Source organism: Pelophylax lessonae (assembly GCF_965119305.1).
Source record: "Pelophylax lessonae genome assembly, chromosome: 8".
NCBI lineage: Eukaryota > Metazoa > Chordata > Amphibia > Anura > Ranidae > Pelophylax > Pelophylax lessonae.
In genome coordinates, this window is record NC_138775.1 from 45893771 (window position 1) to 45916922 (window position 23152).

General features: G+C 40.7%; 1 protein-coding gene across 1 annotated transcript in view; it reads right to left on the minus strand.

Annotated features, from left to right (window-relative positions):
* Positions 1-23152, minus strand: part of CFAP20DC (CFAP20 domain containing) — a 476046-nt gene that overhangs the window by 120033 nt on the left and 332861 nt on the right. The window contains exon 15 of the mRNA XM_082266497.1: positions 6361-6564. Coding sequence (XP_082122623.1) covers positions 6361-6564 — 204 coding nt within the window. The remainder of the gene's footprint in view (positions 1-6360; positions 6565-23152) is intronic.

Consider the following 23152-nt stretch of genomic DNA (forward strand, 5'->3'; position numbering starts at 1 on the left):
CAACTCATGTGTAAATGATTTCAAGAAAATAGTGCTGGAATAAGAATATAAAAATATAAAATGCATCAACTATCTTCTAAAAAAAAATAAAGTGCACATTTTTAAACATTCACAAGAATATTAGTGTTATAGAAATATAAATTTAAAGTGCAAATAAATATAAGTGTTCTCATAAATAAAGTGCAACAATAGCTTCATGCACACCCCAGTGCCACTTTAACAAGTGATTTAGTGCCCAAGGTCTCTTTTTATAAATCAATTATAAATTGATAATTATTATAAATCATTTAATATCCAACAAATGGTGATCAATTCATGAAGTCCATCGAAAAAGATTTTGCCAAGTGATATGTGCTTCTACTATTAGCACTCTATGCTGGTGTTGCTTGTTCCGCCACCTAGTGTAAAATTGGACACTCACTTAATGCACTCAGGCCACTAAGGACCTATAGTGCCTGTAGTATCCCTCTAGCTGGAAGGCAAATCCACCTATGGTAACCAGGTCCCATACAGGGAGTTCACAATCCAGTGATAAATTCTCTCAAGAAAAAGTTAAAAAGACTTCATTGTGCAATGCCTTTTATTAAAACTTTAATATCAAGTTATTGATATTGTGGCACCTCTAGTGGCATTCTTTGCATGCATATATCGCTGAAATTTGGAATCGCCGCTCCGCAATAGCGTGCATTCCACCTGCGTTCCACCCCACTAGAACCTGCCATGAACTGGAAGTGGTATCACTCGGATACCTCAATGCATTTCACCGGAAAGGCGTCATCAGGAAGTTATTTACTACAGGTAATTATATAGTGCCAACAATTTATGCTTTACATATTGTACATTTACATCATTCCCTGCCCTCAAAGTGATATTAAAGCCAAAACCAAAAAAAGTAATATATTGCAGTTTCCCAATCATTAGATGTGGCGGCTGCATTGCTTTTCTTTTTTAGGCTTACCCAGAACAATCCCTCCAGAAAGAAGGCACTGATAGGTACAGCAGATATGTATAGCGATCACCTTTACTTTTAGAAGAAAAAAAAGTTGCTGATAGATATAAATGGAAATAATTACTTTAAAAGATAACAAAACATATATTATAGATGGAAATACTTTTTATTTACTTATTTTATTTGTTCTGTTTGATTTTTTTTTTACTAAAGATCTAAGAAGAAAGAATAAAAAACATGATCAGAAATCTGCTACTGAAAAACAGCTTCAATGGCCCACAGCCTAAGGGGTCCTTCCATAATCTGAGGACCTGGGTGCAAGAGAAGGTTCTCGGTCACCTTATCCCCCTTTTCCATGTATTTGATTTCTGGCCAATGCTTGCATGGCAACAGAGGTAAGACAGGAATGAATTGATGTTTTATGAATGGGTACATGTCAGCTACAACACAGATGTTTCAATCACAGGCAGGGCCTCTAGCTATACAGACTCCATTAACTTCTCAGCATTAGCATTTCTACCTGGAGTGTCACCTCGCCTTGATAATAACATCAATCTGCTTATTTCTGAAAGCAAACGACTGCATTCTGAATAACACAGGCTATTATCAGTGCTGCAGAGTTTACAGATAGAAACACCTCTGGCCAACAAACAACTTATTCTGGTGCTCAAAAAGTTAAGATTCAATAAGTAATAAAACATACAAAGAAAACAGTCTGTATCCTATAAACTAGCCTTTATCATCCTTTCTACCCCAAAGGTACACTTAAAATTTTCATGTCTCAGGGAACTCTTGTTAAAGCCAGCTCATTGAGGGAAAAATTCCCCTTGCATTGATGGTCAGTTGGAAGAAAGCCTCCTCTTAAGCCAGTCATAGATGGTTCGAATCTCGGCTGGTTCAGCAGGGACCAGCTGAGATTTCAACTATCTTTGAGCAGGCTGAATTTACCCAAGGCGATTCATCGATTGACTTGGGTACAACCAGCATATCGGAGTTTCAGCATGTGATTATTGCCAGCGGCTATAACTGCTGGCAATAATCACTGTGCTCCCCCGGCTGGGACGGCTCTCGCGCTCCCCTTCCCCCCAGGAGAACACGATGGAGATTCAAGCAATCAAGCAATTTTCTTTCCTGCAACCAGGAAAGAAAATTGGACCATCTATGGACTGCCTTGCAGCAGTGGTTTGAATACCCTTGCAGACAGCTACAAAAAATAATTTATGTCATGCTGCTGGATATGTCATGTGGTGTTGGTCCTGGAACTTTGCAGACACCCTCAGATGGAGGTCAATCAGCTACAGCTCAAAGAACCCCTAGTAACTTCTGAAGGAACCCTAGGGTTCCACAAAATCTTGGTTGAGAATGGCTGCTATAAACTGTAATTGTAGTTTTACTCCTATAGGATAGAGGTTATTGCTCAAAATAAGTGTGGCAATGTGTGGGACCATATTTCTTTCCCATTGTACTGTAAACCTGAAATATTAAGTGCCCATTAAAACTGAGCAAACTTAATTTATAAAGCAGGAGCAGATGGATATTTTGTCTTATAGGACCTTGTGTAAGAACAATCCAGAAGCATGGCCAGGGCATCATTATGAATGTCTCTAGCTTTTCACCTGTCATAGAAGTGAGCTATTGAGAACAGGAGAACCTGTCCAACCCACATCTGGTAAGCATGGGCCCTCAAGTCCCAGAGAGACCCAGAGATGAAAAACCTAAAAGGTAACCTGAGTTATCCATTTAAACACTAAAAGTGATTGTGAACATATTTTTAAAATAACAAACATGTCATACTTACCTATTTTGTGTAATGGTTTTGCACAGAACAGTCCTGATTCTCCTATTCTGTGGTCCCCCACCGGAACTCCTGGCTCCTCCCCCATGCAGAGTGCCCCCATAACAAGCTGTTTGCTAAGGGGACATTCATGTGGGCCTGATCCTGAGCTGCGCTCTGTGCCGCTTCTATCCACCCCACTCACTTCCCTCACAGATTGTGATTGACAGCAGCAGGAGCCAATGGCTCCCACATCTGACTCCATGTCCAGTGAAGAGAACGGAGAGAGCCTCTATTCTCTGGCACAGCTCTGGATCAAGATCGGGCTCAGGTATGTATGTGGGGGCTCAGGGTAAATGCACATAATGCAGAGAAAACCTTCTACCTTTACAAGCCCTTTAAAAGGACCTTGTCAGTAGCTAAAAAAAATACAGCATTGGTACATACAATTATACCATTAGCATGCAGGTCAAACCCAGTGTTCACTCTCTTGCAGGGCTAGAAGCAGTGCTGGAATATTTAGCATCTGACACTTCCATGTTTGTCATATGCCTGCTGCATACTGTGGTTCCATCCACCTGGCCGCTATGTCACAAACATGTCCCTTCAGAGCTACAGGGACACACTACTGATGCAGCAGCCAGCGGGAATTGGCCTGTAAGACTGCCAATCATAGTGATGGGCCAATAAGGACTTAACTACAGCCATACCGCTACTTTTCTAAAAAAAACTTGTCTTACTCATTTATGAAATGCAGCTTTATAAATGTGGTTAGCGAGATGTGTAGTGAGAGGAAGAATAAACCTAAAACAGGTCACATGTTAACATTCTCCCCCTATTTTCGACTATCTACAGCATTATGCACACTATATATCTGTGGAGGCTCCACATTGCATTCCATATGTTATAGATGCAAAAATGCAGATACAGTGCAGAGATTTACTAAAACTGGTGCAGACATAATCTGATGCAGCTGTGCATAGTAATAACCAATCAGCTTCTAACTTCAGCTTGTTCAATTAAGCTTTGACAAGAAAAACCTAGAAGCTGATTGGTTCCTATGCACAGCTGAACCAGATTTTGTGTGCACCAATTTTAGTAAATCACCCCCCCAGTGTAGAGTATTTCAAGTAATGTCTTGCAGTGTATGGTTATATATATATATAAGTAAGAAGCAGAAGGGGTTGTTAATCAGTTTCAGCTGCTTTGGTGTTAATGAAATTTGCAATGGGGGCACTAAATGGGCAACAGTGAGACAACCTCCAAAACAGGAATGGTTTAACAGGTGAAGACCACTGACATTTTTTTCCCTACTCATCTTTTTTGACTGTTTTTCACTAGTTTTGCATTTGGGTAGGGTCAGTGTCCCTTCTGGCAGCATTAGGCGATACCTGGACCCTACAGAGGTTGCACAGGCAGTCCAACTCCTCCAGGATGGCACATCAATATGTGCCAATGCCAGCAGGTTTGCTGTGTCTCCCAGCACAGTCTCAAGAGCATGGAGGAGATTCCAGGAGACAGGCACTTACTCTAGGAGAACTGGACAGGGCCGTAGAGGGTCCTTAACCCATCAGTAGGACCGGTATCTGCTCTTTTGTGCATAGAGGAACAGGAGGAGCACTGCCAGAGCCCTACAAAATGACCTCCAACAGGCCAATGTCTCTGATCAAACAATCATAAACAGACTTCATGAGGGTGGCCTGAGGGCCATTAATGTGTCCTCTAGTGAGCCCTGTACTCACTGCCCAGCACCGTGAAGCTCGATTGGCATTTGCCACTGAACACCGGAATTGGCAGGTCCGCCACTGGCACCCTGTGCTATTCACAGATGAGAGCAGGTTCACCCATAGCATATGTAAGGGATGTGAAAAGGTCTGGAGAAGCCGTGGAGAACGTTATGCTGCTTGTAATATCATTCAGCATGACCGGTTTGGTGGTTGGTCAGTGATGGTCTGGGGAGGCATATCCATGGAGGGATGCACAGACCTCTACAGGCTAGACAATGCACCCAGACTGCCATTAGGTATCAGCAAGAGTATGCAGCCAGTTCCTGGAGGATGAAGGAATTGATATCTGAATGGCCCCCATGCTTGCCTGACCTCAATCCAATAGAACACCTCTGGGACATTATATTTTGGTCCATCTGATGCCGCAAGATTGCACCTTAGTCTGTTCAGGAGCTCAGTGATACCCTGGTCCAGATCTGGGAGAAAATATCCCAGGACCCCATCCATCGTCTTATTAGGAGCATTCCTCAACATTGTCAGGCATGCATACAAGCACGTGGGGCCATACAAACTACTGAGCACCATTTTGAGTACTGCAGAGAAATTTCAGCAAAATGGATGAGCCTGCTGCATCATTTTTTCACTTTGATTCTCTTTGAATTCAGCCCTCTGTAGGTTAGTAATTTTCATTTCCATCAAACAATGTGGCACCCTTTAGTTACTAACACATTACCCAGTCTGTATCAGTATAGATATCCAGCATGATATTTTTCCCCATTGAGATCATATGTGTTTTCAAAGTGTTTGTTTCATTTTTATTGAGCAGTGTATATTGTACAGGATAATACTAGACGGTGGGTGGAGTTCCCCTTACTCCCTCAATACCAATTGTTAAAAAAAAAGAGAAAGGCGGAAAAAGGAAAGAGACTCAAAGAAGTCCCTACCTCATCCAAGGGACAGGAAACACTCCTAAAATAAACTTTATTTAAATTGATTCAAAATTTATGAAAAAGGCATAAACTGAAAAAGGCAAAAATATGTGATTGCATAATGGTCCTAAACTTCTTTGAGGTCTCTTTCCTTTTTCCCCCTTCCTCTTTTTTCTTGTATATTGTACAGGATGCCAGGGATGGGTCCTAGATGGCAGGTATATTTCCCCCACTACTTGGGCTATGGTCCTTTAAGGGGGAAGGTTTGAAGACATTTTAGTACTAAGGGGTTCTCACCCATGCAGGATGAGGAGTTCAGGGATAGTCTGGAGAGGGGAGAGAAGAGAGGACTGATTTTGAGTACTCTTTGGATTGATAAGTGAGAAGAGAGGACTGATTTTGAGTACTCTCTAGATATGTCCTCATTTTGGGATCCCAGAAACTCCCAAACCCTAGTGTTGGACTGGTATAGCGGCAGTGAGCCATTTTCTTGTTTAAAGCTAAGTTTGGAGTTAAGCTGTTTAAAGCTTACCTTCAAACACATAAAACAAATGAATATTGCATATATTAATACATTGTTATTAATACTTTTTTATTGCACGCAGTATAGGTATTTGACTTGATATCAGCCATTTACATTTCCTGCACAGCAGAATTTAGACTGGGGGGAGGGGGAGGAGCACTTAGAGACAATAATGTGTGCTAAAGTCTCATGCTGATAAGGGAAAAGAGCAGAGTGACTGAGAGATGAGCTCCTCAGTTTTCTGCATGTCCTTTCACTGTCCAGTCAAAGGCTGGAGGAGGGACAAGACCTGTAAGAGTTACTGAACTGCAGCAGAGAAAAATCAGGTCTTCTGCCCTGCTAGACAGGGCTGTGCTGTGTCGCTGAGCTATGTAAAGCTTAGCACTGGATAGGAGTACACATTCTTTGGAAGGTAAGGTCTGGAGATCAGCTTTAATTTATATAACGGATACACATACCGGAGGCAGACAGGAGTTCCATGTGGCTGTGTCATCACTGCTGGTGCTCATGCTGACATTACAATGGTCTATTTGAGATTGGCTTAAGCCATGTGACATCCCCTCCTCCTCCAGCTCCTCATTTTGCTGCCTCTTCAGACTGGCCAGCATCTGCATCTCTGAAGCGCTGAGTCTGTTCATTTGGTAATTCCTCCAGTCGTAACACTACAGGGAAAAATAAGTCTTCAGGTTACATACAGTATAAGAAAAAGAGTAAAAGAACGCAGTTCTCCAAAGAAGTAAATGAACACATTGAGGCTGTCTTTGCTAACGTCTTCCGAAACTGCTGGCTGTCATGTGCATCCTCATATTTCAGTGTTTTGAATCAATAGCCTAGAGAATTTATACAGAAACAGGACTTCTGATTGATATCTAACTTTCCTGATCTACATACTTGTTCTGGGCCTCGTAACAGGCCCAGAACAGGTCTCCTAATACCTCCTAATTTTTTGAGATGGTAAAGAAGGATGGTTTTCCAAAACATTTTGCAAGAAGGCAAACCCTTGCCACAGTTCTGATTATGCACACTCAGACCTACTAATGCATCAAAAATGATCTGTTAGCACCATGATATCAGCAGAAGGAGTAGCAGCCATTTCTCCTTAAGAAATCACTCCTGGGCTGGCCCAAAATGCTACAAAATCCCTTTTGCAAGCGAAGAATCAGCGAGGAAACAACGCCTCTCTGGTCTGTTCAATTAGGGACCAACACCATAGGAAAATTACTGACACAAATTGAATGAATAATGTTTCATAATGTTTAAGGAGATTTTTTTCCCCACAATTTTTTTTAGGATTCGTTCATACAATACCCGTGTTATGTTGGACTTCAAGATGCGTGTTACCGTACATCTGTAGGTAAGTGCAGTCTATTTTCTCCACTGCAGGTGACGCTCATCCGTAGAGGCAATGCAGGTGGAAGAGGCAGTAAACAGGAACCTAGGTCCTCTAGGATCTCCTCAGTAACAGAGAGGCAACATCTGATGGATGCTGGCATCCCATATGACTTTGGAAGCCATCTTGGGTCAGACGGAAGCTATTTAAGACCCTGGCTTCTGGGCTCCACGCATTTCACGTGTGTCTAGAGTAGGGTCAGGTCACCCATCTGCAAGGGATAGTGCTTAGCATAAGGGAGATGTTCCAGATGAATAGGGAAAGTGCAGGGATACGCCATCTTTCCTAGAAGCCTCCCCACTTGGGTATGGACTAGCCAGGCTGCATTCAACCCCTCAAGACAGATGCTGCGGGCACACCTCAGACCTACTGCTTCTACCCATCGCTGTTACATCCTGTGAGTGTGCCCGGTCTGGTTGCCTTCCCCCTGGGCTTGTTGTGTATTACTGAACTCCAGTGTCAGTACAGTTCTGTTTTCTGAAATTGGCATCTGAGTGTTTTCTGGTCACTGCACCACATCACCCCTACCCATACACTTATTATTGTTACTATTATAATATGGGACTGCACCAACAGCACAGTGCTTTAAAAAAGTTACAAAACCATTTAAGAAGTCAGGGGGGCCCTGCTAGTAAGAGCTAACAGTGCACCACAATGCACAGATGTCTATGCTCTGTGCATTGCACTGCCCTACTTCAATATAAAGCATGCATGACCAATTTTTGCATGCATAGATACATTCATTTAGAATGGGTTGCCTAATGGAATGCCCCTTTAAACAAAAAAATGTGTGCGCTCGCTAGATAAAGTAAAATATGGTACTTATACAGTGATATAATTAAGTGACAACAATCCATTTATAAATAAATGATCAATAAAAGCAATTACTAAAAAAAAATATTAATTTAAATAATATAAGACTGCAGCATCTGATCACCTATCCAGTTAGGATGAGTAAAAAACTATATAAAAAAAAAATATTTAAGTGCGCTGTCCATAAAAAAGTTATACACATAATAAACTTGTTCCATGTGAAAAACAAAAGTCCACAATACAGCATATAAGATGCAAAAAAAGTCCAAATATAGTCAATAAAATAAACTCCTATTAAAGTGCAAGAAATAGTGCTTGATTCATATTCCTCCACAATCTTCTATTTAAATGTGGAAAATACTGGAATATACCACCACAGGAAAGTGCTCACGAAGACTCCTCACCACAAGCAGTTAAGAGAACCCCTTACTAGAGATGATGATCTTGAAAGGAGATCACAAAGTGCCTTGCTGCCCTGCAGCGAAGTGTACCACAATCCAGAATATAAAGACTCCCAGAACTCCTAAGGCAAATGTACTCCAAGGAGGGTATTAAAAGCATGAGGAGGTCTATATAGTGTAGTACTTTAACCAAACCAATTTATTAAAACAATAAGATTGCACTTACAAAATGCCTGATCCTAAGCTGCGTGTGTTTCAAACAGCCAGCATGGCTGAGCTTCCACCCAACTTGCGGAATGACGTCACATGTGAGGCTCCTCCCAATATGTTTCTCCATAACAAGCGCCATCTGGGGAACCGAGACCCCTGAATGCACACGAACGGTGCTATGGGATGAAAGGCCCCCCTACAGTTCTCAGTTTTTAGCATGCTTATAGTTTTTATTTTAATATTTTATTTTTACAAAACATGAGGAGAACTAATAAGTGAGAATAGATCATGTCATGAAATGCATTGATTAAAGTATTTTATTTAAAAATGGATTCTTCCTTCAACACACATGTTTGTCAATTGCAACTTATTGACAACAGATCTTCATCTGGATCCCAAAGTGATTTAACACTATTATTTATTATTAGGGCTCATTCGAATTGGCGCAGACAAACATACATTGTGAAAAACATGCATATCACTATGTCCAGAAATGACTGGTATTTGCAAACAGATGCTGTACGAATCAATTACAGTCTGTGGCTGTATAATGGTAATCACACATTTAAACATTTATAGTGTACAGGGCATACGAGTGGTCACAAACATAAACTTTCTGCATCCAGGGGTGCACATCCATCCCTGTACAAATAAATTTCTTAAATGTGCTATTGCCAGCTGTGATATTTTTGGGGATTCACCTAAAGCAGTGGTTCCCAACTTCTGTCCTCAGTACCCACTAATAGGCCAGGTTTGCAAGATAACTGAAATACATCACAGGTGATATCATTTGCTGCTCAGTGATTGCAGTATTCTAGTCTGCATCTCCCTAAAGTAATACTTAAAGTGTTACTAAACCTAGTAATATAAAAAATGTTCATCAGCACCCCCGCACTGCCCACAGATTATAAATAATCTTTTTACATAAAAATACTGTAGCTATATACCTTGTTAGCTGATCTGTATACTGCGGTCACGTGATACACTGCAGGGTCCACCCGGGTCCAGAGTGTTCATGTAGGAAGATATTTCACTGTCTCTTGAAATCCTCTATAGCCTGTGTCCTCATACTCTTATGGGAGACTGATCATCCATCAATCAAGGGGAGACATCCCACTTACTGTGTTCCTTTTTAGTTACTGGGCATGGAGGAGAAGGGAGGGACTGGGCTGTTATTTAGGATCTGTATACATGCCCACATGTGTGATGTTAATACCATGTGACCTGAATAGCTCAGTTCAAACCAGGGAGCTTTCTCTCCAACAATAGAGACCAAACTAAGCATGTGCAGCTGGACTACACTTACTGTGTCTTATCTGGACTTGTCCAGAGTGACCATGCAGGAGGGGGAGGATCTGTGCATACAGGATCACACAGCCTTTTTACACAATGCAGAGGATTAATCACTTAAGTTAAACAGTGACTATAACAAGCATGCTATTCTGCATCTATAGACAGATTTTACTGTTGTGGGTTTAGCAACACTTTAAAATTTGGCCTGTTAGTGGGTCCTGAGGACAGGAGTTGAGAACCACTGACCTAAGTGGAGTACTTTTTCAATGAGTTCACTCCAGGCAGGAAATACTGTTTAGGGGTTGTTGGCCCACTTTCATTTAAAAGAAAGTAAAAAAAAGTCCAATGAAAAAAAATGTTACTGTCGCAGGAGTTTTCACCAGCACTTTACAACACAAAAGCAGAGTTGGTATTTAGCCTCCTTGCTTCTCCTTGCAGTGTCACTACTCAGGTCCCAAGGCTTTTGTCCAATTCCTCAGACCAATTTCCAGCACTGCTGTGGTCATAAATGTTGTACTTCCCTTGCTCCCTTTTTCTTTTTTGCAGCTCTCTACTGTTCTTACCCATGCCTTTGTCTCTGGGCAGGGGATCTCCTGTGTACCTGCACACACATTCTGCTGGTCTCCATGTAAACCTGTACACAGGGTTAGAGCCTTTGTTCCTCCAAAGCTCTTTGAATCCTCCAAACTCCAGAACCCAAACTGGGAATTAGCAATCTTGGAGTAAACTAAAAAAAAATTTCTCTGCTCAGAACTGATATTCTGAAGCCTCTTGGTGCATCCTTGAGAACCCTCTGTGCCATTTACCTCTTTTAGCACTTTCACACAGCGTTCAGATGCAGCCTGTAGTTGATTTGTTCGTGTGGCTGTATGCAAACGCCTGTCACTTCTGGGCGCAGAGATATGTTTGTTTTTCATGATGTACAGCTCCCTGTGCCCGTATGAATGAACCCATTAACCTTAATTGGAGCATACAACTTTCTGTGGGCACTTCTTGCAAACTACAACCTTTTAGGGAACTTTTGTAGTAATACCCAGTCCAGACGAAAAGGAAAGAAGTGTAATAGCGATCCTGATGCTGGCGAATTGCATGCAGCCCATTAGTTCTTCTTTTTTTTCTTTATTCTAGAAGTTCAAATAATCAATACAGTTATTTTAAGTTTAGATGAAAAGTTTTGTGCAACAGAAACCCTTTCTGCAGTTAACTAGTGCCTGTATTTATACAGAGTGGTACATCAAATCTAACAGAGGCATTCAAAACAGAAAGTAGGTAGAGGGATTTAGTTTAAAAAAGGGACTGTTCCTACAGATGAGGGACAACTGGGAGCTACGTTACTATTGTTATGATTTTTCATTTATATGCTGTTCATGTATCAGCCCAACAGTAGGGAGAGTGTGTAGAAAGCACTAATTGGGGGAAGCCTGCTGACATCCTCCTACATTATTAGATACAACATTCCCTAGTGTATTATTATTAATACAGATCATTACAGGTAGGGTTATTCACAGTAATCCAATGACCATCATTGTATCAAATAGCAACAGTCTAGGGAGTGTATTTTTATTGTTTTATTGCAGATTAAACTTGGACAGAGTGAAGGGGGAATGGAATACCCCAAAGAAAAAATGCTGAAATAGCTAAGGACACTTCTCTTCCCACTGATCTTTCACTGAGTTACAAGTAGCACAGATAGAGTTCCCAAGAAAATCCCCACTGGGTAAATAATTAATTACTAATGTCTATTTTTATGAATATTTATTTCAATATTTTTGTTAGAATTTTAACAGGTAACAAAAATATGTAAACATATTCTGTTGATCATTGTAAAGCTATAAGAAATAACGGCAAATACATCAAATGGGTGATTGCAAATAATATAGGGAGGCGATCTTAAGGGAGAGCAGTGTGATCATCTGTTAGCTGTCTATTAGAAGGTATATAGTAGAGGTCTTAGGATTTGTCTATCTACCCAGACACCTCATTTAGGACAAACTGTGCCTGGGGAGTAGACTATCCTATTCTACTGTAAGGAATACACATCCAATTTCTTAATGACTTTGCTAGGAAAGAGTAGCAATAGTGAAACTTAGTTACATAAATATAACCTTAGTGAGCCATAGTATGTACAATGCAGTACAATACACCATCATACGTGGATATGTTATCCAATGTCAGCTAGGGTGAACTTAACTTGGCGAGGGCCTTTCCTATTTTGCCATATACTCCATGATTTATTGCCCTTCTTGCTTGTCATACCTATTAGTGCTAACATGGGTTTGAAATGATAATTGTGCTCAACCATTCTTTCTACATCTGAGAGATTAAGGGCTAAGGGGGATTTCAAGTCTCTTAGGATCAAGAGGTGTGCTGCTAGTAGTATGTGAGAGGTAACTGTCTTTTGCCAGGGTGGGAAGATATCGATTCCTATATTTAAGACTGCTAGGGCGGGATTGGGTTTTGTTATGTTTTTGGTACAGGTAGAGAGTTCTCGATGCCCTAAGCAGTGAGAAGCCTGAGCTACGGAGCGGAAGGCTGCCCTCCCTTGTTCTAGTGAGAAGGATTCTTTGAGGTCCTTTTCCCACTTAAGCATAGGGTCTGATTTACTAAAATAAATGTTGTCTTTCAGCAAATTGTAGACCAAGGCTATACCTTTGGATTTAAGATTAGGTGAAAGATAGAACTCCCATGCTTTAGGGGCTATCTCAAATTTGGGTATGTGGTTTTTCGTCAAGAAATGCAGCACTCTTATGCAGGAGAATTTTATTTTGGGGGATAGTTGGTATCTGGTGGACAGTTCTTTCAGGGGATATGGGGAATTTCCATCTGATTTATCTTCTAAATGAAGAATTCCCTGTGAGGTTAGGGTTCTAGTTGATAGGTTAGGGATCAGGGTTTCAAAAATGTGGATTCTAGGGGATGACGGATAGGGGGTGCGATGAGGTGACCTTAGTTTAGTGAGATGCCTCCATGCTAGCATAGAGGCTTGGGTGGGGAGTGGAATATCTTTGAGGGGAAGTTGTTTCCACATATCAGCTAATAAGAGCATTTTTAGATAACGGCCTGGGACCAGGGCCTCTTCCAACCTTACCCATAGAGGAGTCTCATCTGAGGAGATCCAGTGTTTAATTTGAGCCAGATGAGCTGCCCAATAGTAGACTTGTAAGTCTGGTATACCTGCACCGCCTAAGGTGCACCTTAAGCTGTGCCTAATAAGAATGGAGTGGGAACTTCTGTCTCTTTTGCCTTTACATAGGAATTTCTTAGAGCCACTCGACAAGGATGCTATATAATAGTTTGTTATGGGGATGGGCAAGGATCTGAAGACATACAGAATTTGTGGAAGGATGAACATCTTAATAGCAGCTAGTTCCTGGGCTAGTTTCTTTGCTATCTTGGAGAGGAGAGGTTTAATGTTAGCCAAGGCTAGTGAGAGAGAGGAGGTCTTTTCTTCAGCGAGTCATCCTGCTTAGTTCCCGCCACAGATAGGTGGAGGATTGAGGTCTTTGGGGCTGAAATTGGCTCTGATGTTATTAGATTAGATTGGGGTCTCCTCAGAATGCGGCCATCCATGCTCGCGGTTGCCACGCCCCCTCCCCCATTAATGACTAATGTCTTTTTGAAGAACCGAGAACAGCACAAAGTCACTAAGACTCTGAGTCTAAGCTAGTGCTCGCAATACCACAGGCAGCTTCCTTCCTTTATCCACTGGTTACTCTTTAGTGAAAGGGAAACAAAACTCTTAAAACCGCAGGACAAATAGACACTCTTGGACATCCTTGAGTTGAAGTGGTTATATCAGGATGATGCCTGCAGCTACAGGCATCATCCTGGTATTAACTTTTAAACTTGGCGATTCCTTCTTAAGAAGAAATGATTTGAGTGGCCCTCCCAGCGAGTCTCCTTTCCTAGGCGCTAACTCCCCGGCAACCGGCGCTGATGACTGCACTACAAAGAGAGAGAGGAACTGACGTTGTTCCTCCCTCTCTGTGACCCCAGAAACTGGAAGCGGCGAGGATTTTGTCACTTCTGGGTTTGGCTCTTTGTTTATCTGGCCGTTAGTGGCCAGGAAAGCAGACGAACAGACCGATCAGTTTCTGATCGGCTGCATTAAAGGCCAGAGAACAGATTTGGGGTCTAATATACCCCGGATCTCTCCCTAAAGATGACCTGTCACGGCCCATGCTGTCACAAAAGATGTTGTTCATCCCTTGTGATAGCAATAAAATTAATACAAAAATAAATAAATACATAAATAAATAAAGTAATAAAACACTTTTAGATAAAATAAATAATAAAAATGTAAAAAAATTAAAGTGCCCCATCCCCTTGTACTTACATGCAATAGGAAAGTCCCCCATTGTGTGCGTAAATGGTGATCGCATCACACTTGTGAACTTGTGAGCTATCATCACAAACGTTAGAGTAAAGAGCAATAATTCTAGCACTAGACTTCCTAAACTGGTAACCGGTAAAGACATCTCTGCCTATGGAGAATTTTAGGTATCGTAGTTTGGCACCATTCCATGTGCATACGCAGTTTTAAAGAGTGGTGCCTCGTACACACGCAACGATTATCTTTTGTCCAGTGTTGTTGTGTTGGTTGAAATGTGCTCTAGACTGCATATGAATTTTCTCGGCCAACAAAAACCAACTTCAGAAGTGATGTCATGTGCTGGTTTACTTTCCATGCGTTTTTTTCTTCTCTGAGCATGCCCAGTCTTGTTCATCAGATTTTTGTCTGCCGAAATCTGTACTGACTGACGGAAAATCGGCCGTTTTGTTGACGGCCAACAAAAATTTTATAGCCTGCACACCAGATTTTTTTCGGCCAAAAAGTCGGAGTCGGTTGTCGAAAGCATCATACTAACAAGCCGAAAATCGGCCGATCAGACGTTGGCCGAAAATTCACAGCCAACTATCGATGCGTGTGTATGAGGCATGACATGTTAGATATCTATTTACTTAGTGTAACATGATATTTTATATTTTAACAAAAAAATTGGTATTATATTGTGTTTGTGTGCAGTAAAATTCATTAAAGTGTGTTTTTTTCCCCAAAAATTGTGTTCGAAAAACCACTGTGCAAATATCAAGTGACATGCAAAATTGCAACATCTGCCATTTTATTCTATAGAGCTTCTACAATATATATATATATATATATAATGTTTTGGGGTTCTAAGTAATTTTTTAGCAATGTATTTGAGAAGCTTGAGAATTGTCCCAGTAGGGAAGTGGTTAAAACAATCAAACACGTTTGGCTGGAGTTGGGCTTTAACAATACAGTACATTCTGGGTTATTCCCAATCCCTGCAAATCTATTTGATAAATGCACCAGTAACTACAGATTTTTATTGAAATAGAATTGTACAGTATAAGTGTCTTTTGTACTCTGTATTTATTCCATTTATTCCATTTTCATTATCTGAATGATAGTGTCTGTTTAATTTAGGCACACACGCCAGAGGCTACATCAAACATTTACCTTGGCAGCTGATACAATTTGCATGGAAATGTCCAGCTGAACAGATTCAGGATCTGCCAGACTCCCCTACTCAGCAAGGATTCAGAGAACTTTTTTTTTTTTTTTGAAGAATGTATTGAGTATTAGATCATCATTATATTTTGTAAGTTTCAATTGTGAGCAGAGACTCTCCATCTCCAAAGTAGCATAATAAAAATAATTCAGCTGCCTTTCATCTGTGAAAGCTAAGTGTGTGATAGCACCATACAGCTCCACTTCTGAAGTTTCCATTGTGAGAAAATGAGGACTCTTCAAAACGTCTGCAGAACAGTACACAAAAGCGTCTAGTGTTTAAACACCAATCAAGGTGTACTACAGCGCTAGACAGGTGTAGATCCGAAAAGGCCATGTGCAGCAATAGGACTAAAATTTAAAAAAATCGGCAGGATATAAAAGCAAAGCAAACCTTTGATTTATTACATCTGCAACGGTCCAGAGCCGGACATATAGAATCTGAATATCCAGCTTTGAACTAACCCTCCTTGAAATTTTTAATTTAATTTTATATTTGTTTTTTACATTGCAAAAGCTCCAAACTGGAATAACCCTTTTTTTTTTTTTTTTCTTTTCACATTTCCAATGATGTTGACACAGCCATGTATTAACAACTTCAGTCTCGGAAGATTTTACCCCCTTCCTGACTAGGCCCTATTTTGCGATTCGGCACTTCGTTACTTTAAGTGCGACGCTGTACCCAAACAAAATTTACGTCCTTTTTTCCCCACAAATAGAGCTTTCTTTTGGTGGTATTTGATTACCTGTGTGATTTTTATTTTTTGCGCTGTAAACAAAAAAGGAGAAACAATTTTGAAAAAAAAAAAAACTATATTTTTCACATTCTTTTATGACATTCTCAAAAAAAAAAATTTTAAAAATCAAAATGCTTTAACATTTTAGGCCAATTTGTTTTCTGCTACATATTTTTGTTAAAAAAAAATCGCAATAAGCGTATTTTGATTGGTTTGGGAGAGATTTATGTCATTTTTATTGTTTTTTTACTAGTAATGGCGGCGATCTGCGATTTTTTGCGTGAATGCAACATTGCGGTGGACAGATCGGACCTCTAACCTAACTGACATTTTTGATACTTTTGGGGGGACCAGTGACATTACTACTGTACTAATCAGTGCTAAAAATATGCACTGTTACTGTAATAATGCCATTGGCAGGGAAGGGGTTAATACTGTTGGTGATCAAGGGGTTAAATGTAAGCCTAGGGGAGTGATTTTAACTGTGGGGGGGGGGGGATTGGGCTTGTGAGATGATCACAGAGACATGCGATCCTATATAGCATGGTCCCTGTGATCATCTCAGGGAGAAGGACGGACCGCTGTGTTTATAACACAGCCGTGTTAAGGGTTTTAATGGAAAACATATGTATATTTTGGGGATGTGGTGCTAATAGCTACCTGGTGCACAACTGAGCCAAAAGGAAATGTAATTCTGTACACACCTCTACCATTATATACAGCCAAGAAAATTTAAGCCAGCCATAGACGGTTCGAATCTCAGCCAGTTCAGCAGGAACTGGCTGAGATTTAAACCATGTATGGGCAGACTGAATGTACCCAATTTGATCATTCGATGAACTTGGGTACAACCAGGCTGCCGGATTTACATGAGATTATTGCTAGCAGCTGTTATAGTTGCTAGCAGTAATCACTGTATTCTCCTGGTGGGGACGACTTATGCAGGCCCCACCCCCGCTAAGAGAACACAATGGGGTTGATTTACTAAAGACGAATAGACTGTGCACTTTGCAAAGTGCAGTTTGACCAGATGCTCCAGAGCTTAGTAAATGAGCAGAAGCTCTGCTGACTTCCATCATCCAATCATGTGCAAGCAAAAATTCTATTTTTTTTTAATTTTGATTTCACATGATTGGGTACTCTGCAAAGTGAATTTGTACCTCATTCTGTCCAGTTGTGGTCGCCAGTCCTCAGGAGGGATGTGTTGGAGATGGAGAGAGTCCAGAGAAGGGCAACTAAACTAATTAGGGGATTGGAGGACCTTAATTACGAAGAGCGTCTGCAATCACTTGATTTATTCTCCCTGGAGAAGAGACACCTGAGAGGGGACATGATAGCAATTTATAAATACCTCAATGGCGATCTCAGCATAGAAAAAAAGCTATTCAGTAGTAAGGATTGCATGAGGACTCGAGGGCATACAATGCGAATAGAGGAGAAGCGTTTTAACCTCAGGCAACGCAGGGGGTTCTTTACTGTTAGGGGTACAAGATTGTGGAATTCTCTACCACAGGAGGTGGTTTCTGCGGGAAGTATGGTTGCTTTCAAAAGACTATTAGACGTACATCTCAAGGAACAGAACATTCAGGGGTATGAGAGATGATTACGGCCTTACACACCTACACAGGTTGAACTGGATGGACTATTGTCTTCATTCAACCTCAACTACTATGTAAATTTACTAAGCTCTGGAGCAACTGCTCCTGCAAAGTGCACTGTCTATTTGCCTTTAGTAAATCAACCCCAATGGTGCAGCAGGAAGGATTCCCCTGTCAATTGTCTATGGCCGGTCTAAAGCTTCAACTTTTTTGTGTACTTTTTACAGCGTCGGCAGGCAATACATGGTTTGAATCTCTGCCTGCTCAGCAGGAACCAGCCGAGACTCGAACCATGTATGGGCAGGCTGAATGTACCAAGCCGATCGATCGATCAGCTTGGGTACAACCAGCATGCCGGGTTTTACCTGCGATTATCACTAGCGGCTGCTATAGCTGCTAGCAATAATCACTGTCTTCACTAGCGGCTGTTATAGCTGCTAGCAATAATCACTGTCTTCTCCCGGTGGGGACTGCTTCCCCTGCCAGGAGAAGACAATGGAAAGGATTCTCGCATGAACACTGTCTGTGTTGATGGGGGAATTGCGATAATTTCTTCCCGTGGTAACAGGAAAGAAATTCGCTCTGTAAAAATTTAGTGGAAAAATTGATAAATAAATAAAATTTAGTAAAAAGAAATTCGCTCTGTGTATGGCCGACTTTACTGGATTAACACCCTAAATAATGGACAGGCCTAAGAATGCTGGCTCATTGAACAGTAAATAGCTGGAGGTGTGTAGGTGACACAAAAGCTAGATTGATGAACCTGGAGATAAATGTGTCACTTGCCTTGGTGTGCAGTGTTGTAGAGGTGTGTAATCACAGGACTTGCTATACATAATTGCAAACCCTTTGGCAGATTACCATACATTTATTTAATTTGCTGTGTGCCTGGAGTCCAAATTTAATACTAGAGATTTGACTTTTCCTAGTTTTCAAATATCTATGTTTTAGAAAATATCTTTCAGGCTTGGCTGCATCCACACATTTGGGAATCTCAATGCTGTAGGCCAAAAACTGTTGGCTCCCAAATGGTTACCTGCTACAAATGCATGAAGATTTTGAAACCTCCTGAACTTTTGTGTTCATTATCCAGCATGTGCGATTCCATCTGATTCTCTGCAAAGCTGCGCACGGGAAAAAAATGGAAATAATCCGGGTTGTACACGGACATCTCTCTAAGACGTTAAAGACAAATTCTCGAATCCCTACGAGTTGTTAAATTCTTTAGATCCTACTTGGAATGAAGAAAGATCATCCGTGTGTCATTATTTTCTATCTGAGCTTTTTATGCTGCTTTAATGTTTCAAGAGCTCAAATTTTCACACATTTCTTACACTGTTACATGAGCTGTTTTGAGAAGATTTATGCAGTTCTATTATGGACTAAAAATAACTCAATAGACAGGCTGCTGGAATGAAGAAAAGATTTGGAATAAGCTGGGTGGATATGTCTGCCGGAAAACGAATCACTTTTTGTTTAACTATAAAGTAAAAGACCTGCTGTGAATGCCAAAAATCATTATCCTATCCGCGGTAACATGTTCGGTGGCTGAGATAATATTTACAAATTAAACAAATAAACGAAATTTGGAAATTTACATTGAAGCACAAGTTGTCAGAGCAAAGCCGCGTGTGTACTTTCCCACAGGTATCGTACAGTCTCCGTAAGTAATAAAGGAAAACTATGGCGTGTTTTCTATAAGCACATTTGGAGTTATCTTAACCAGTTGACCTACAGAAGGTTATACCCTCTTCATAACCAGGCATTTCTTACTATTTAGCACTTCACTACATTAACTGGTAATTGCGCGGTCATGCAATGCTGTGCCCAAACAAAATTTATATCATTTTTTCACACAAAATTAAGCTTTTGGTGGTATTTGAATAAAAACCACTGGGGTTTTTATTTTTTGAGATATAAACAAAAAAAGACTGAAAATGTTGAAAAAAAAAACAAAAAAAAAACAAAACAATGTTTTACTTTCTCCTATAAAACATATCCAATAATAAAAAAAAATAATAATAAAATTTCTTTCAATTGTAGCCAAAATGTATTCTGCTACATGTTTTTGATAAAAGAAAATCCCAAGAAGTGTATATAGTATAAGTAAGTAGTATACAGTAGTAAGTGCAGTGACGGCTGGTGCTCCATGAGCCGGGGGGGTGGCAGACGGACCGCACCATACCCCCCCCGGACCACACCAGGCCGCACACCTTACCCCCCCAGGACCACAGCAGGACACAGGACCCCCCCAACTCACTCACCCGGGGGCGGCAGCAACTTCAGCTTCTTCCCCCTCTTCTGCGTCTCCTCCCTCCTCCTCCATGCCCAATGGCATGGCTTCTCCTTTCAGCCAATCAGGAAACTCGTCTCAGGACCTGCTTCCTGATTGGCCAGGAGGAGGATCCATGTGACAATAGCGAATATTCATTTGCCATTGTCACACAACTGGGTGAGCTTAGGGCGCAGTGCTCTGCGACCCGAGCCCACCCTTTTTTTTAGCCTATTAGAGCCTCTGGCTCTAAACACATTGTTAAAAAAAAAAAAAAAGCCCCATTGAACTCCATGCGTCCGGCGCCACGCATGTAGATTAGGGATCCGGATGCATGGATGGGGGGGCGGCGACCCTGCACCCCCAATGCACCAGCATTGAGTAAGGGTATATTGATTGGTTTGCGTGAAAGTTATAGTGCCTACAAAATATCTTTTATACTGTATTCTGGAATTTATTTTTTTATACTACTAATGGCGGCAATCAGCAGCTTATAATGGGACAGTGATAGTGTGGAGGTCAATCTGACGCTAACTCATGCTGGGGGGGGAACTGATTAACTGCCACTGACTTTACCAGTGACATACATTTTTTACATTCAGATTTTATTTTGAAATTTTCATCAAACATTTGGAAAAAAAAAAAAGAAAACACAAAAACAAAAACAAGAATTTAATCATAGATCAGTTTAACTAAGAAAGCATTAACACCTTCATTACTAACACCTTCAATTTATCTGATTCATTATTATTTAGTTTTCTAAAGGTATTCAGCGATATTAAAAAATATATATATTCCAGAGCAACCAATACACTGTATAATAACTGTATATATATATATATATATATATATATATATATATATATATATATATATATATATATATAAAAGGAACAGGTTAACCCATTATTCCTTCTTGTTTTGTTTTTTCAGCCTCTGTTATTGGTTAAAATTAGAATGTGGTGCATCTATCCATTTTTTGATATTTTTTAAAACTTTCAAGAGGAATTATGTTGAACATAGGTGTATTTCTCAAACATTATGTGTTTATCCATTTCCCGAAAACCAGTCCCCAAGGGTAGGGGGATTGCATGAGACCCAATGAGGAGCTATCAGCTTGCGAGCCACAAAAAGTGAACTTGCAATGGCCACTGTCTGATCATATTCCAAGTTATTGAAATGTATATACCCAAGGAGGCATAGAACGGGATCTGGGATCAACACAGTATCATATACAGATTTTATCGTGTTTATCACTTCCTGCCAGTACCGCTATAGTTTTGGACAACTCCAAAACAGATGTATAAACAAACCAGAAGATTGAGCACATATTGCACATTCAGAGTTTTTTCGCCTATAGACCCTGTACAGCAGCTCCAGAGTACAGTAGGCCCTATACAGGATAAAAAGCTGGGTGACTCTATGAGTTGGAGATATCAAAACCAACTGTAAATTCTACAGTATTTGGTCCCATATATCCTTCAGAGCCTTATCAATATCTGTCTACTAACAAAGTTAATAATATGTTTTCAACACCCCATTGGAATACAACTGAATCAGAGTTGTGATCCCTGCACATTTCAACCCGGAAAATCCTTACAATTTAGAAATTTCAGGAAACGCTCTATTTGACCATAATAGGGTGAATCTAGCACACCCCTAATGCCCAGTATAGTTTTAGTGGACTGCCAAACCTTATAGATAAAATGTGGGATAAGTATGTTGTTTGGAATAGAGGGATCAAAGGCCAGCAGAGGATTACCCTTATGAAATAAAAAAATAAGTTTGTCAAAAGAGGATATATGCAGACTACCATTTACCCAACCTGCAAGACGTTAAAGTTGGGCTGCGAGAAAATATGCCCTGGGATTTCTGCCGATAACCCCCTTGATCATTTGGTTGTTGCAAATATTCATATTTAATTCTAGCCAGTTTGTTAAACTAAATCAAAGTCCGGAAGAATTTGACATTATTACAGTGATCAGTAATAATACTATACACTGTCACCCTACTAATGACACTGGCTGGGAAGGGGTTAACATCTAGGGTGAACAAGGAGTTAAAAGTGTACCTAACTACAGTATGTGTACCAACACAGAGCTTTGGGCCGTGATTGCACACAGCCGATCCGCAAGTCCCGGTCGTGAATCATTGACTGAGACTTGCTGACAGGCTGCCACTGTGTACAATCAGGGCGGAAGCTAGGCGGAGGGGGGGGGGCAGGGCTCCACATGTGAGCGCCCTAAACCTGGAAGTAGGTAGCGACATGGCAAACAACATAGAGCTCTGGGCTGTGATTGCACACAGCCGATCAGCAGGTCCCAGTCGTGAATCAAATCTTTGACTGGGACTTGCTGACAGGCTTGTGCGTGCCCTTAAACCAGAAGTAGGCAGTGATGTACGGGTACGTCGCTTTGCCTACACTGGCCGCTCACCCTTAGTACATTGCGGGCGGGTAGCAAGTGGTTAAAGCTGAACTCCAGTCAGGATTGCAAATATACTATGTTGTGCCCCCTTCCCCCCACAATAAAAGGGTTAAATCAGGGGTTTCCAACATTTTAACCTTCCTGGGCCACATTGGAAGAAGAGGAATTGTCTTGGGCCACACATAAAATAGACTAACAGCAAGGACAGCTGATGAGCAGAAAAAGCCGGGCAGATCAAGGTAATGATCACTGATATAGATAATGTAACTATCTGAGTAATAATCACTCATTTTTATTATTATTATATAAGATTTATATAGTGCCAACAGTTTACGCAGTGCTTAACTAATCTTCCCTATTACCAAAAATATGTTTATTAATACGTTTTGCGGTGTTCTCAGCACTTACACACACCAAAACAGCGTAAAACACTTTAATCTTTCTCTTCCTGCTGTACCCTTTTGCAGTTTTTACACTGCTGAATACGGTATTTTCCAAAACAAATATAGTGTGAGAGTTTACATCTGCAAAATCGTTGGTATCCCTATATATATAAAATAATCATATAAGTCTA